At 36.7% G+C, this 15,772-nt stretch overlaps 1 protein-coding gene across 4 annotated transcripts in view; it reads right to left on the reverse strand.

The window, feature by feature from the left end:
* Window positions 1-11,450, reverse strand: part of LOC136978445 (choline O-acetyltransferase-like) — a 221,724-nt gene extending 210,274 nt beyond the window's left edge. For 2 of the 4 annotated variants that reach the window (XM_067274150.1, XM_067274147.1), the window contains exons 1-12: window positions 11,384-11,450; window positions 11,084-11,272; window positions 10,906-11,021; window positions 10,783-10,836; window positions 10,536-10,701; window positions 6,166-6,343; window positions 5,891-6,093; window positions 5,402-5,502; window positions 5,210-5,335; window positions 4,053-4,228; window positions 3,925-3,984; window positions 3,707-3,844 (exon numbers count right to left, since the gene is read on the reverse strand). In XM_067274150.1, the coding sequence (XP_067130251.1) occupies window positions 3,819-3,844; window positions 3,925-3,984; window positions 4,053-4,228; window positions 5,210-5,335; window positions 5,402-5,502; window positions 5,891-6,093; window positions 6,166-6,343; window positions 10,536-10,701; window positions 10,783-10,836; window positions 10,906-11,021; window positions 11,084-11,272; window positions 11,384-11,404 (1,416 nt within the window). In that variant the 5' untranslated portion in view covers window positions 11,405-11,450 and the 3' untranslated portion in view covers window positions 3,707-3,818. Of the gene's footprint in view, window positions 1-3,498; window positions 3,636-3,706; window positions 3,845-3,924; window positions 3,985-4,052; window positions 4,229-5,209; window positions 5,336-5,401; window positions 5,503-5,890; window positions 6,094-6,165; window positions 6,344-10,535; window positions 10,702-10,782; window positions 10,837-10,905; window positions 11,022-11,083; window positions 11,273-11,383 lie in introns of those variants that run through there. The other 2 variants (XM_067274149.1, XM_067274151.1) reach the window with 2 other exon arrangements.
* Between the last annotated feature and the right edge of the window lie 4,322 nt (window positions 11,451-15,772).

Raw genomic sequence — 15,772 nt, forward strand, 5'->3', positions numbered from 1 at the left:
AGCCAGACCCCTTTCACGAAGCATTATAGTAATTGCTACGATTCTTAGAAGTACCTCATTTCAATGATTTGTTTCGGCATTAATAATTCTTTCAGAGGCCGCATCTATAGTTTTACAATACTTTAACCTTAGGTTCATTTCTAGCCATGATTTTTGGGCCTGAATATGACTTTTCGAAATTTCATGCTCTTTAAAGTTTCGCCGAGATGCTTCCAACTTTTAAAACTCTCCTTTGAAAGAGAACTAACTACACAGCCGAAAATTTTGCAACAGAAGCTGTAAATCAGTTTTGTGAAAGAGAGTACACTAGCCAGTCTCGTAAAACTTGCTCTCCGTTGCTTAAAATTCGTGTATAATAATTTATGCTAAAATGTCGACCAGTGTTATTGGAAGGAAATTTATAATTATGCAATGGTTTAGGTGGACCTTGTCTTACCAAAAACCTCCTAAAATTCTTGGACACAATGCTGGATCTGTACTCAACGCTTTCTGTGGGAGTCACATTGGTGTCAATTTTTCCAATCTGGTGATGATAGAGTTAGAGTGTCGTCAGTTCCAATTGATTTTATTCAGTTCAATTATTCAAATATATTATTATAAAACGAAGTTTTACGAAGCAATGAACTTAATAAATGTCTTATATTATTGATTCAAATAATTATTTTCATAAAACAAAAATATAAATAATTATACCTATAGAATACATTCAAATTTAATACAATATTTTATTGATTTAATAAACAGTCTTTTTGGATAAATTAAATATTTATTTTATTTAAAAACGCTTTCATTGTTTCGAGTCGATAATCGATTTACGATAAACTAGTATCTATGAAACTAAACAACAGCTGAATTATAGATGTACTGTACTTACCTTTAAAAATTAAGAAATCGCACTTAAGTAAATTTTACGAACTTCAACTTCTTATCACTACCGACGTAATAGAAAGAACAATGCTATTGTGTAATAAAACCGCTTTTATAATTAGAGGTAAGTATAAGTGAGTCTATGCATGTTCAAACACAAGCCGAAGCAGAGCTCTAGTCGCCTGCTAATGCTATTCTGGTCAGAGAAGTATATGCGTGTTGAAACAAGTTCGAGCATCGTCCTTTACAAATTCTGCGTTAATTTTTCAATAATAGTGTAAATATTTTTAGCTTTTAGACATAAACAATATAAATACGATACGCACTGTAAATTTTTAGAGAACGAAAAAATCGATACGTGAAATTTTCTATTAATTGAGTATTTAACGCATCAATGTTTTTCTCACACTTATAGCCAAAATGGCGCACTTAACTTTGGCGCCCAGGACTTTTGTCCGGGTTGCCCGCCCCTAGAACGGGCTCTACAACCCATGCAAACTCACTAAAACCTAAAATACTACAAAGTACAGCAGCGAAACTTAGGCCCGAAAGGGAGAAAAGCAAGTTGTGCAGAGACCGAAGTACCGAGTCAAGAACTTTTTAATTCTGCGAGTCAAAATGTGTCGTATTGTAAAATTGGTAGAAATTGGAATGCAGCCAAAGTAATTGCACCTGCACCTCCTCCTTGTTCATTTATACAGTACTTAAAACACTGTAACGAATTTCTTCTGTAGGTGCCACTTACAGAAGAAATTCGTGGTTTATTGGTCGGAACAACTAGTCTGAAATTTCTACAGGAACAATCCGACTAGAGAGGGAGAGACAACCGTCAGAGAAAACCAAAGATGTGCGGTTCTTTTCGCCTTGTGGACACTAAGAGAGCATCTTAGCAAGCCCATTATGGGTTCGGCCAGGCCCAAATTGGGACGGCCGGGTGGTGAGGGACGGAACCCAACGTATCCGGACGAACCATCCCCCGAAAAATTCCTGGGGATGTTTCGACCCGTCTGGATTCGATTCCATCTCCCCAGGTGGCAAGCCGCCAACCTTGACCTCTCGGTCATCCGCTAATTAATTTGTAATACCTCTTATTCAAAACGTACCTGCTTTTTATGAAAATGAAAGTAAGAATAACACCAGACAAAGTGTTCGTATACCGTCATTATCTAAACGAATGTAGGCAGATAAGGATGATAAAACACGTGTCTGCCCTATCAAAGCCATTTTATTGAAATACGCCTATTATTCAAATTTATGAAATAACACCGTGAATAATTAAATTGACCGAATGTTTGACGACGTCTGAGCAATAACCCACAACGTGTTTGGAATCTCCAAAAAGACAGAATGTACATTTAAATAATAATGGAAATTAATATTTAAATTTTATTATAACTCATGGAAGATATTAATTATCCGTGTATTTTCATGTTAGTTAGACAACTCTAATATTTTTGAATAAAACTAACATTGTGACTAGACGGTGGGCGCCTCTTTGCTGCCTTGTCAGAACTGACTCCACCGTGTCTCGTGTGCGACACGAGAGTCGCCACACCGAATTGGTTTGGGTTAAAAAGTAGGTCACGTCACCGGCCGCGTGCGTAAGCGATCGGGTACCGGATGGAGACTGAGAGACAGCCGGACACAAGTAAAGTTCTCAGACACTAAAGTTAACAACTAAATGACCTCTCAAATTTAACGAAAAGGAATACGTGATACTATATATAATATATATCGGGTTATATCGACTTGGCCTATCAGTCTAGCGGTCGCCAGAGAGAGTTTACAATTGTTCGCTAGTGGGGAAATACTGGCGTTGATGGTGATGCTTCTTCATTTGGATTTCGTGATTTGGATCGATCGTTCCCGATTCAAAATCCCGTTCCTGTCGGGATTTCGATCGTTCGAGACAGGCCTGGATCGGGAAAGTTCTTCTTTTAGGAACAGTGAAGATAAGGTGAAAATCCGATTGAGTACGTTTGGCAGACAGAAAAATTTCGATGACTTTAATTCTGAAGGAACTGGCGCCGCTGCCGACAGTTGGTAGATAATTGTTATATTAAACTACGAAATTGGCACAGCAGGTGAGAAAGCCAGAAAGCGTCTTTTTCGACAATGAGAAGTAAAGGAGATTTACTCCCAGGTGTGAAAGTTAACAGATAGTTGGCAAAGTTGATGTTACCACGTTGAATGCTTTATGTTGAAGTCCGGATTCTCAGAAGGTAAACGATAAACATTACTTTTTCTTATGTCGAAATTCTATATATATTGAATCAACTATGATTAAATAAATAAAACCAACAACGCAAATCTTCCTGAAATTTATTAAATCAATATTTAATTACTATTAAACAATTTTGCTCAGTTCAAAAAGTTTGAAGCTGAGTTTCTTCAGCTTAGACCAAAAACGTTCGAATAGGCTAAAATTTTCTTTATTCAATTACTTTGTTTCGGCTTTAACTGCAGCCATTGTCCGTGAGCTGAAAAAACATCACGTGGGTAATTCAATTCTCTAAAACACGAATGAATTATTAAACAACAAAGAACAACCTGGTGGAAAGTGAAGTTTTCGCACTCTCACAGAGCTTCTTCAACTCCTTCAAACTCACTTGTAGGTTCTGTGCAAACTTCTCCGAATCTGTCGAGGGTTCGGTTTTGAACGAAGAAATGCAAAACAGGATACGATTCTGCAGTGGATTGTACGAACATCCGTATCCGTCGGGCACCACTGGACCGTATCCGACTACGATGTCGTATGTCGTGGGAAGCTACAAAAAGCCAATCAATTAATTTTCTTCCACTCGTTAAAACTTAATCAATGCACAGAAAGATGTCTGACCTGACTGGTGGCTAAGCGGAATTTCATGAACTCTTTGTAATAATCTGTTTTATAAAGTGCCGGTTCTTGTAAACCGTGCAGAGCAGCCATTTCCCTTAAGCACAGAAGATGGTTATCCGGTCCTTCTCCGTTGGTTGTCTGAGCAATAACACATATTATCACAATTATTAAATCGTAAAGTAATTCTGTTGATTCATTTATAGCTCTTTGCTACTTACGTAGAGAAGAATTTCGGTTTGCTTTTTCACGGCTTTTTGGAATTTCTCCCATTTTCCAGCCTAAAAATATCGAACGAGTCAATTTGAATAAGGTTTTGTAATAATTGAGAGGTTTGCATTCGACTGACCTGACTCAGGGAAGGATCTAACATGGACTTTGAGAAATCCAAAGCCTCTTGGCTGGAAGCGCGGATGTTGTCGATGCGACCGAATCTGAATTTTCTCAACGCGGCACTTTCGTAAGTGGCCGTCATTTTGCCATGCATTATGTAGAGAAAATAACAGCATCATTGATATAATTACACTCAAATAGGCATTAAAGGAAATAGAATCATCGTTTAAATAAACCTGTAGTATGTCAACTGCAAGCACAGCTGAATGAACACATCCAAATTTATTTCTTGTTTCTCTGAAAATCCTTTGCCGCAAACGGTAAATGTAAAAACATTAAGTTCTAGCGAGTCGATCATTCTGAAAATAATGTTTGCACTGAATATATATTCGTTCCTTACAGCATAGTTGTTTTATAGATCAAATGAACACACAGCTGTAAAGCTATAATGAGTGCCATAACTACACAGATGCAACGGGGGCACAGGTTACAAGAAGCTCCCGAAATGTGTATTAAAAATGAAGGAAAAGATTTATTTTCAAATATTAAATTATGCTGTATGGGATCCAATTTGGTAACGTTCTCGGTTAACGTTTAAAAATAACCGTCCCTCTCAATCGTACTTTTTCGTACATATTTTTGATTTCAAAAATGGGTAGTCGAAGTTAAATCTTACACAGACCACGTGAAAATCCAGTTATACGATTGGCTATAATCCACAAATAACGAGAAATTATTTTAGGCTCTTAATGAACTGTGTTGAACTGACAAACTATAAAATAATAAATATTTTTAGAAGTTGCATTTGTGAAAGAACTTCCTGAAAAGAACAGAAGGTTGAGCCGAGATTGCCACAATGTTTGTTTTTGATTACAATGAAATTTATGTCGAGAAATAATAATAGATTCCGCAACATTTCTCGATTCCAAGAATCGAAAGAATCTACTAAATGGCGGATCAATATCTAATGATGGCAATTTTTAGTAAATAAAAGTCTTTTCAAACATCATATACTTAATTGTATTGAGTGATTTTACGTGTTGTTTTACGTTTCATAACTTGTAAGCAGTTACGATGCTAAATACAGGTAAAACGTGAACTGACGTTTCTTCTTGTTTTCTACGCGCCAATATAAATTATTATTTGCGGATGGTCAAAATTACAGTATCTTACGCGTCTGTGACGGCCGATGCATTTTTGATCTCTTTTGCCAGAGGTTCGCTGATATTCCACTTAAGTCTTGTAACTCTCTCCGAATCGTCATATGATCGCAGTGGAAGCACATTTAAGTGCTTTTTCCTGCTAACAGATTAAACACTTCACTTCCACTTCTAATATTTAATTCAAGACATAAAAATATCTTACAAGAAATCCAGGAATTCTTCACAGAATTTTAAAACGTTAATTTCTTCCGACACCGAACGTTCCATCACAATTCCATTTACTCCATTTTTGGTCACGATAAACTACAGAACGGCAAAAGTAAACAATCAGGCATCGATTATGTGCGATGTTAGGCAAAAGAAAAATGATAGTGCGGGTAAAATGAACATAAAAGAAATTATTCTTTCTTTTGTGTCGATATAAAAACTGCTGGACACATTTAGTTAGAATATAAAGAAATTCAACTTTACGGAACAGAAAACATTCAAACTATACGTCGCACTGTGAGATTACTTCGGTGACTTTTACGTACTACAATTTACGTTTGGATTAATTTTCTGGTAGATATATTTATTCAGATCGAATCCTATTTCACGGGAAAAGAGTCTTTCCAGGGTATTTTAAAATGAAAGCGTGCGATTGAAAATTACCGACTATTTGTGTTAGTTGTTAGTCATGAATAAATTTTACCTGAATAAATTTATCGAACCATCTGTTACCGGTGGAATGTTCACTTTTATTGCCGTGAAGGATGTGATGGGCCCTATCTTCGAAGATCTTGTTCGAATAGCTTTTCGATCTCGTGTGTTTCCTCAGATCTCCGTTCGATTCGTCCATGCACACCACAAACAGACAATTTTCAATAATCTGAATGGACTTTTTATTATCATCATCTGCGTATTCCAAAATTTTAGAGAACGGTCGTAGATTTTTAAAATCTTAGAAATTTTTAGCTTTGATATCACCTTCGATCATTTGTTCTCTTATCCTTGCCCATTCCTTTCGATTGAGAGCTGTGAGAACCCCCACTGGCGGGTAGTGTGGCTCCTGCTTACTTAATCTTTCAATTTTCTCCAGTTCTTGTATGAGACCGTATTCACTCGTATAACTGTCTAGAAAAGGAGTCGCATTCACTTGAAATAACTGTTGAATATTTAAAAATACAATTGTGAAAACATCAGCGTGTATAAATGTAATATCTACTAAACGCAATTAGAATTAAGCAAGTACGTAATGCAAATGATGGTTAATGTTACCTATGGTAGCGAAGACGGCGACGGGGAAATTCTAGACTGCGATGGGGAAATTATTTTTCCCTACATTCTAGACGGCAACGGGGAATATTTTTTTCTACCCTACGTGCGACGTGGGCACGCGTTTCCTGTAACCTCGAAACGGAGACGCGAGATTATCTGAAGAGTTTGAATCTCCTCCGATAATCTCGAACGAGGATTTCATTATCAAGTAATGAAATCCGTACAAGGCGATTGACGTGATTGATCGGCAATTATGCAAATTCCCCCCCCGAAAGTGGAGTAGGCGTGTTGTCGTGCGAAAAAAGTTTATTTTGACGTTTGAATACTTTTGGATTTTTTCTATTATAAGGTAATTAATAATAATAATAATTTTCCTTGTGAATTTAAGCGATTGGAATTTATTTATTGGAAAATTGGCTAAGCGATTTTTGCAATTTTTGGATAGATAATTCACAAGTTACTCACGTCAAATTGCGATTTAGAATCGGACGAATTTTGGAAAGAATGTTCTGGGCGACGTTCTTATCAGTTAATCGAAGCAGAGTCTTCTGAAATAGGATTAGACGAAAGAATTGATGGCGGACCGAAATTTGCCGTAAAACTGGGCCTCCAACACACCGAGGAAGTTTGCCAGAAATGTGGCCAAACGTGCAAATCGAGTTATCGCAGCGGCCGGAAATCATGCGTGATGCGTTGCCGAAAATGCTGGCGGAATAGTTCGGCTTTCGAAGGAACGTTCAAAGGGAAATGTGGCGATATGTCACGGGCGAATATTTTGACATTCATATGGCGCTGTATTGGTTTAGAGTGCGCGACGATTAATTCGGCAATTTCCTCGGGTATTTCTAAAAAGGCAGCCATATAGACTGGTCGAACCACGTACGTTTCGTTATGTCAGAGCCCTTACATAATCTGACATCGTTTAAAATAGGAGGTGTTGGCAAAACGGTGGAAATAGATGAAACAGTGATATGTAAACGTAAATACGAGTGAAAAAAAAGTGTTAAAACGAAAGGGGAAAAAGAAAAGAGAGCCTCGTCACGTACCAGAGAGTCAAGTTCAGTCGACGGGAAACGTGGAAAAAGCGAAAAAGCTCAGTAACAGAGTTACCCTTTTTTTGTATTTTTTAGTATTATTATTATTTTTTGTGATGGCGACCGGAAACGCGGCCACGTCGACCGTAGGGTAGAAATAATCTCCCCGTCGCCGTCTAGAATGTAGGGTACAAAAAATTCCCCGTCGCTGTCTAGAATGTAGGGTAGAAAAAAATTCCCCATCGCGGTCTTCGCTACCACAGGTAACATTAACCCAAATGGAATAGAGAAAGTACTTTCTTAACACTGGAATGGTTCTGTGGTAATATAAATAATGCAAATGATAACGTCTTTCAGATCATACATTTACTACTTACTACAAATCATCTTAATACGGCACGTATTTACTACAATAGATATATCTATATATATAATCGAGACGAGTTGATAATAATAATAATAAACAGCGCAGAGCCCAAACGGTTAGGAGTTGAAAGTTGAAATTTGGTACACAGTTAGGGTACGTCACGAGAACGCACATTAAGAAGGGATTTTTCGAAATTCCTCCCCACGGGGGCGAGGAACAGGATTAAGGCTTAACACTTCAATCAACAATAAAAGTGTTAAGTTCAATGGAAGTGTTAAGAGAAAGCGACGTGCAAGATGCAGATGCAGTTTTTTTTTCGTTTTTGCGGGAAATCGAACATATTTTTAGACCCATCTAAAAATCCGCTAATTAGTCTGGAAACAGGGGGACCCAATTCTGTGAAAACAGGCAAGGTTGACTATAACGTAATAATCTTAATCTTCGCTATCGTTACTTTTGCCCCAGCAACGCCGGGCCTACCTGCTAGTATATATATATATATATATATAAGTACTCGATGTATCTTCTTCAAATTGATATGTAGCTCTTTATTCAAAGTCTTAGACAAACTTTAAAGGTAAGTCAGGTATAAACAGACAATCTTAGGAGTTGCTCCAATAGAAAAATAACGCAGAAAAGAATACACATAAAGTATACATCAGTTTTATTAAATCACTCGGATGGTGTTTAAAGCTATATGTTTCTACATAAGAATGGTTCTTTATTTGTATTTCTGATTTATTTGTAAATTCTGTTTGAATCATCCTGGCATTGATACAGGTCGACTTTAAAATATTTTGAATTTGTTTTTGTCGATAAGAATAAAACATTACAGGCAAGAAAGTCACGAAGTTTACAATAACTGTGCAGAAAAGTGAGATGCAATAGGTAGATAACGTTAATAATATTCCTAAGTGATTATTGAAAGACAAAGTAAATTGTATACGTTTACTGTGCCTAAATAATTGACTGAAAGCATCAAATGGAAGTCTTTGAGAACCGAGAGGTTCGACTGAACGACGTGCAAGGAACATTTAGGTGAAAATGCATCTATGAGTGGAAGAGAAAAAAATAGCAAGAGTATTCCTCTAACGACTTAAAAGAGAATTGCCTATTTTGACGTCGCAACAACTTCAGCGAGATTGTTTTTCTTCTGATGTGTATGTAGGATACTTATTCACCCTTTTGTCAGATTGTTTTCATTTCTAATATTTCAAAAATATAATGCTGTTATTTACTTTAATAGGGACTTAAAAACATCATGAGAGAAATGACAAAACGTTAAGGGTTCAGTATGGTTATAAAAACAGCCCCAAGTATGTATCGAATTTTAAGAAACGATAAGGATTGATTAGAAAAAGAAGAAAAAACAAGTGTGTATAAAGTACCATATCAAAACATGTAGTTGAGGATACACAAGAATTATATCGGTGTCGCCACACGGAACTTAAGAATTAGAAAACATCAAAAACGTCAATATAAGGTAAGAAAGGGATCCAATAGCACGGAACTATCCAAGATGGCGCAGAACGAGGGCTGTGTGATGAAATGGGAAAAGATCCTTAAGTCTGCACAGTCCAACATTAACAAGAACGATAAAAAGCTTGAAATACGTAGAAGGTAATTAAAAAAATAAATGCATTAATGTAAGGGATGAGAACAGCTTAGCAATAGCATGGAAATTCATTGCAGAAAATAAGTTTGGTAGAAGCTCCTAATTACCTCATTTTCTACTATATATTTCTGTGTATTATTGAGTTATTTATTTTCTATTTTATATTATTAATTATTTTTAAAATTGTTTAGTTTATTTTGCATTTAAACACCATTGTGTTGTCAAATAAAACGAATCTCAGCAGCAAAAAGGTATTTAGTGATATATTTTGAATTGTTCTGCAGAGGATGATTTAGATTATTGATTACCGCCACCTTTACAAAATAAACAACTTTGCTAACCCGATGCAATGCATTAACACACCAACCACTGCCGTAAATCATCGGGCTATAATTTAGAATAAATAATTAGGTTGGCAGAGGTTGATGTATTACCACCACCTTTCACTCATCAATGAATTGTACTTTTTTCCATTATTTTTATATAGGATTTCTTGTAAGAAAAGAATTGGGAATTCAAAGCAGTGATGAGTATCCAACAGAATAAGAAAGCTAAACCTACCAGAAATTTAAAAATTGATCCTATGGTTTACAATAAAAAGCTCAAAAACCAACCTTGATTCCATATTGCCGGTTTTTTCCCCTGCTGATTAATATCGTCAATTTTTGTATAAAAATAATAAATGTAATAGAGCAGAAATTCCCAATTGGGTCGATCTGGACGAAGGAAATATCAGATACTTATTGTATTTTATCGAGAAATTCAAATAAGAATAATAAATATCACGTGGAAAATTCATTAACTGATTAAACAACTTATTTGGTGTATTACGAAAAATCATGCAAAATAACAAAAAGAATCAAGTAAAAATCATATTTTCTATATGGGCCAATGCAAGAACCGACTGTGAGTCCCTGTAATAGAGTATAGCAGTAGAAGTAGTGAGGTTTTTAAAAACCTGTAGGGAAAAATTCAACGTAATATATCTTATCATAAAAAAGGCAACTTCAAACTATCGGAAAGTTATAAAGACGATAAATAGCATTGTTTTCTTTCTTATTACCTGATTGTTGCAGACCACAATGAAATATCTGCCGCCTTCACTAAAAATATGCTTGTCTTTAATCGCGCCCGGTCTCCTGTAAGCCGCGAAGAAGTGATGATACGTGGCCATGGAAAGTGCATTCTTTTTTAATTGTTTTCCAGAAAATTCCTGTTCTAATTCACCTCTAGAATAATTTAAACGAATTATTTTAGTCACAGTTTCTCTCGTATAAATAATTATTTTCTTGTTATTAATGTCTGTTTACCTGTGAACTCTTTCCTCGAACATAAGCGAAAAGATGATAAATCTCGCTATGTATCTGAGAAATAATACACAGTCATCAATAACACGATTAGTTAGAAATGACTATTTTACGAGAAATCATTACCGAAATCTTTGGTCATCCGTTTTGAATATCCGCTTCGGCAGCAGAACGAACGGACTGGAATTGATGGGAAGAGGCAAAGGATTTTTCAAATTTTCTTTCAGCCAGAATTCGGTCATCTGCAAGGGCGTTTATTATTATTTCTAGTGATACTGCATGTCGAGAAAGAAGAAAAACTCACGTAATTTTCATGGCTTTCTGCATATTTCTTCAAGAACTCCTGCAGCTTTTGAAGTTCCTCCGACTTTTTATAATCTTCGACTAATGTTCGAGCTTCCTCGTATTTATCACCGGAGACAATTGCTCTGATTCCTTCCAAGAATCTGTTTAGAGTGACGGACAGCTCGGGAACCGAAGGCTTCGGCAATTCCTACAAGGGAAAATGATTTATGAAATGTAATTGCACAATGCTAGTTGAATGCATCGTCAATTACGTTACAGAATATTAAATCCTTTATCGTAATTGATGATTTAGACTCACACTTTCTTTCATATCAGACATTTTCTCTTCGTTTCTGTAGAAGGAGCTCGATTTGCAACAATTTTTCGAAGACTTGTTAAAGCTGAAACAATGCGAATCGGTTCTTGCACAATAATGCGTTAATAATATTATTAGACAATTGATAAAATAAAATTATAACCTTATTCCAAGATCTATTTTGTGCATTCAACTATTGTAATTGATGTCAATAAAATTACTTTAAAATTTTTCTTTGTATATGACTCGTGAGTGATGTGGAGAGGAAATGCTTTCCGGGAGGACTTTTTTTTATGGGAAATTGGACTCTATTTAGGTGTTATAAACGTCAAGAAAAGCCAGAAACTTCTCGTGATCAGCTGATTGTCCAGGTGATAACCGGGGCCAATTACCACTGTTCGTTAGTTTTATTCACTCTGCCACTATTGGCCGAAAGTTTTTCTCATTTTCATTGTAGTGTTATTGGGTTGCAATTTGAAAAAATTGTAGACCTGTAAATTACAACTGTCGTCGGTCTATCTGCCCTTCCGTAATCTCGAGAACAGAGTTAGATAGATGAAAGATGAGACTACACTGGAAGTCCGGTTTAGTTACGGGAAGTCCGAACTACGATATATGAACCTTCGATGCTAACCAGAATTCATGTTATTTCAATTGAAAATTTTCTTTCTTCTTCTTTATGTGCCCTGTCCTCCAAGGACGTTGGCAACCAGTCGCATGATTTTGATTTTGTCGTTAGCTGATTTAAATAGTAATCTGGTACTAAGCCAAAACCATTGTCGTAAATTTTTGAGCCAAGATGTTTTTCTTCTGCCTGGGCCGCGTTTACCTCCGACTTTACCTTGAATTATTATTTGTAAGAGATGATATTTTTCGTTTCTCATAATGTGACCGAAATATTGTAGTTTCCTTTTCTTCATTGTGTCTATTATTTCTGTTTGCTTGTTCACTTGTCTTAATATTTCTGTATTGGTTTTTTTGGCTGTCCGTGGAATCCTTAGCATTCTCCTGTACGTCCCCATTTCGAAAGCCTCGAGCTTACTACACATTGTTTCCGTTAGAGTCCAAGTCCCCGTGCCGTACAATAGAACACTAAAAATATAACATTAAGCAGTCGCAATCGAAGTTGCATTTGCATAACTCTTGTGGTAAAGACCCTCTGTATTTTTATGAAAGCGCATCTTGCTTGCTCAATTCTGCATTTAATTTCTTTTGCATTGTCCCAATTTTCGGTAACACAACAGTCCAGATATTTGTAACGTGTCACTTTATCGGTAACATCGCTACCGATTACAAGTGTGCGTTGATTTTGGTTGAGCAGGTTTTTCCTTATCACCATCCATTTCGTTTTTTTTATTTTTTTAATATTCAATCGCAATCCGTAGTCAAGACTCTTGGACTCAATCACATTCGTTAACACTTGCAGTTCGTCTAAACTGGTGGCTAATAATACGGTATCGTCAGCATATATCAGATTATTAATTGGAACACCATTAACTATTACTCCATTGTTGTAACTTTCAAGGGCCTCACGGATTATGTTCTCTGAGTATAGGTTGAAGAGCAATGGTGAGAGAACGCATCCTTGTCTTACTCCCCTCAAAATTTGGATTTCCTCTGTCATACTACCCTCCAGACGAACCGAGGCCCTTTGATTCCAGTAAAGGTTTGTGACGAGATGGATATCTCTGCCATCGAGTCTTAAGTTCTTTAAAATTTGTATACCATCTAGGTCGGGGCTTTACCGTTTTTAGCTAGATATGTCTAGATATAGATGGTCTAGATATCACGCGAAGCGAAGTGTTCCACTTCGCTTCTCGTGATATCTAGACCATCGTAAGAGTCAATGTCGTGACCTGAACCTCTCTTGTTTTTAAATAAGGTTTCAATACAATTCTTCCATTCGATAAGTTTTTGCTCTGTTGTTAGAATTTTTCCACAATTGTCAGTCAGGATTCCACTCGTTTTCTTCCTGTACAATCCTGCTGCCTGCTTGACCTTTTTATGCATATTGAATGAATCATATCTTGCGTCTAACGCCTCAATTTCTCTACATTCTGCTGACAACCACTCTTCTTTTGCTTGTCTAATTTTTTACGAATATTGAGTTGTATATCACTATATCTTTCTAAATTAGTATTTTTGAACGTCCTTCTTTGCTGTATCAAGTCTAGTACACCGGAGAGCAAAAGTTAAGTTACAAGTGTTTTTTTTAGTTCTTAATTTAAAATAAAATAGAAATTTTATTAAAATAACAAATTTATTCACTCAATAGGGCGTGACCACCCCTTACAGCAATACATGCTAGACACCTGCTTCTTATACTCTTTACAAGATTATTGATCAATTCATTAGGCATTCATCAATTCATTATACTCTTTACAAGATTATTCATCAATTCATCAAAAATCTTGGCTCAAGTAAAGTCCATTCTCTTTCGAGAGCAGTCCTGAGCTCATCAAGATTTCTGGGTGGGGGACAAAGACTTCCCACCCGTTGTCTAAGGGCATCCCAAGCATGCTCTATCGGGTTTAAATCTAGAGACCTGGATGGCCAGTCCATTCTTTGGATTCCAACGTCTTGAAGATACTGAGTCACCAAGTTCGCTCTGTGGGGACAAGCATTATCGTCCATTAAAACGAAATCTATGCCTTCTGTGTGAGCCATTGGACGAATATAATGCTCGAGGATCTCATCGCGATAGTTTTGACTTGTTAAGGAACCTCCTTCAAAAACATGGAGTTTGGTGCGCGCAGTAAGAGAGATGCCTGCCCAGACCATCACACCACCTCCGCCGAAGTTGTCTTTTCCTCTTATGTTTGATGGCCTATATCGTGTTCCAGCCTCTCTCGAGATAAAGCATCGACGAGAATCACTCTGTAGGCTAAAGCGGGATTCATCTGTGAAGAGAACTTTGCTCCAGTTGTGGTCTGTCCAGTCTTGGTGTTGATGACTCCAATTCAAGCGCGCTTTTTTGTGGAATGGTGACAATGAAATACACGCGTCTTACATAAAAACCAACAGCAGCAAGCCTTCTGGATCCGTTTCAACCATGAAGAAGTTAGCTACGTGGAACGCAGCTAACTTCTTCATGGTTGAAACGGAGATTCTTAGCACCCCTGCCCATTTAAGAGCTGCCGGGTACTGGGGCCGTCTTGTTATTGTTCTCAATCATTCTAAAGTTATCCTGGGAAAAAATAATGAGGTGGTTTTCGGTTGCCTTCCTCATTCTCATGCCATTGACGAAATGCTTTCATTCTTCAGACTTTTGGGTCGATTTCCCAACCCATGGATACGCCAGTGCCTTGTGGCACCTCGCCAGTTTACCAGCAAGATGGGGGCTACTTATACCGGTAGTCATTCGGTCGACAGAGCCTCGTTTGTTTTCTAGCAGGGTGCACCATGTGCAGGTGAGGATGTCGCTTGAACTGTCAATAATTACACAGCCCCTTACACCCCAAAATTTTCCTTGAAAGAAGTTAAATAGATGATTGGCACTCTATTGCTAACAAGTAAAACATGATGTACAGGGGCAAGATACTACTATTTCCAGGTAGAGTGTAATTTACCATTAATGTACAAGAGATGTAATTAATAGGTTACTCAAATACAGTGGAACCTCACTTAACGAGCATAATTCGGTTACTCGTAATGCGAAACAGTTTTTCCCATATACAGTAGAGCATCGATTATCCGAATTAATTGGGGACTGGGATTGGTCGGATAACTGAAAAGTCGGATAACCGAAAAGTATGAAAAAATACATTATTAGTATAGTGTATTAGGCCTGGTTTAAATACTAGTCTCCTTTTTATGGTCGAGTGAGTGCTGCCAGCTAAAACATGAAAAATTTAACAAAAATAATATTAAAGTAGCCAAGACAACCAAATATTGTAGCGCCACATCACTAGCGGACATTTGAATTTGCAGACTAGAACGCGGTCGGTTAATCGGGGGTCGGATAATCGATGCTTTACTGTAAATTAATGTAAAATATGATAATGCATTCCATGCCATAAAAAATACTCAAACATTTAATGTATAACGTTTATGCAAAAGCAATTACACAATACACATTGTTAAGGAACACGAATCATCATCTTTTCTCCTAGCACAGAATGAATCAACCTGGAATGCGAATTCGATTTGCAGAAAACAAAAAAAAAAAATCACAAATAATATGTCTCATAAACAGGCCAAAAGATGTCAAATTCTTGGGCTATGTAAAGGCTATACAGTAATTAAATATTAGAAATTAATTAATTTGGCTAGAAGTAGGCAGTTATGCCGCCATCTCGTATTAAATTTTGAAAATGTCTAAATTAAAAATTAATTATTTATAATTATTAAATTTAATACGAGATGGCGGCATAACTGCCTACTTCTAGCCAA

This window comes from Centruroides vittatus, unplaced genomic scaffold (assembly GCF_030686945.1).
Source record: "Centruroides vittatus isolate TY-2023 unplaced genomic scaffold, ASM3068694v2 contig_538, whole genome shotgun sequence".
NCBI classification, from domain to species: domain Eukaryota; kingdom Metazoa; phylum Arthropoda; class Arachnida; order Scorpiones; family Buthidae; genus Centruroides; species Centruroides vittatus.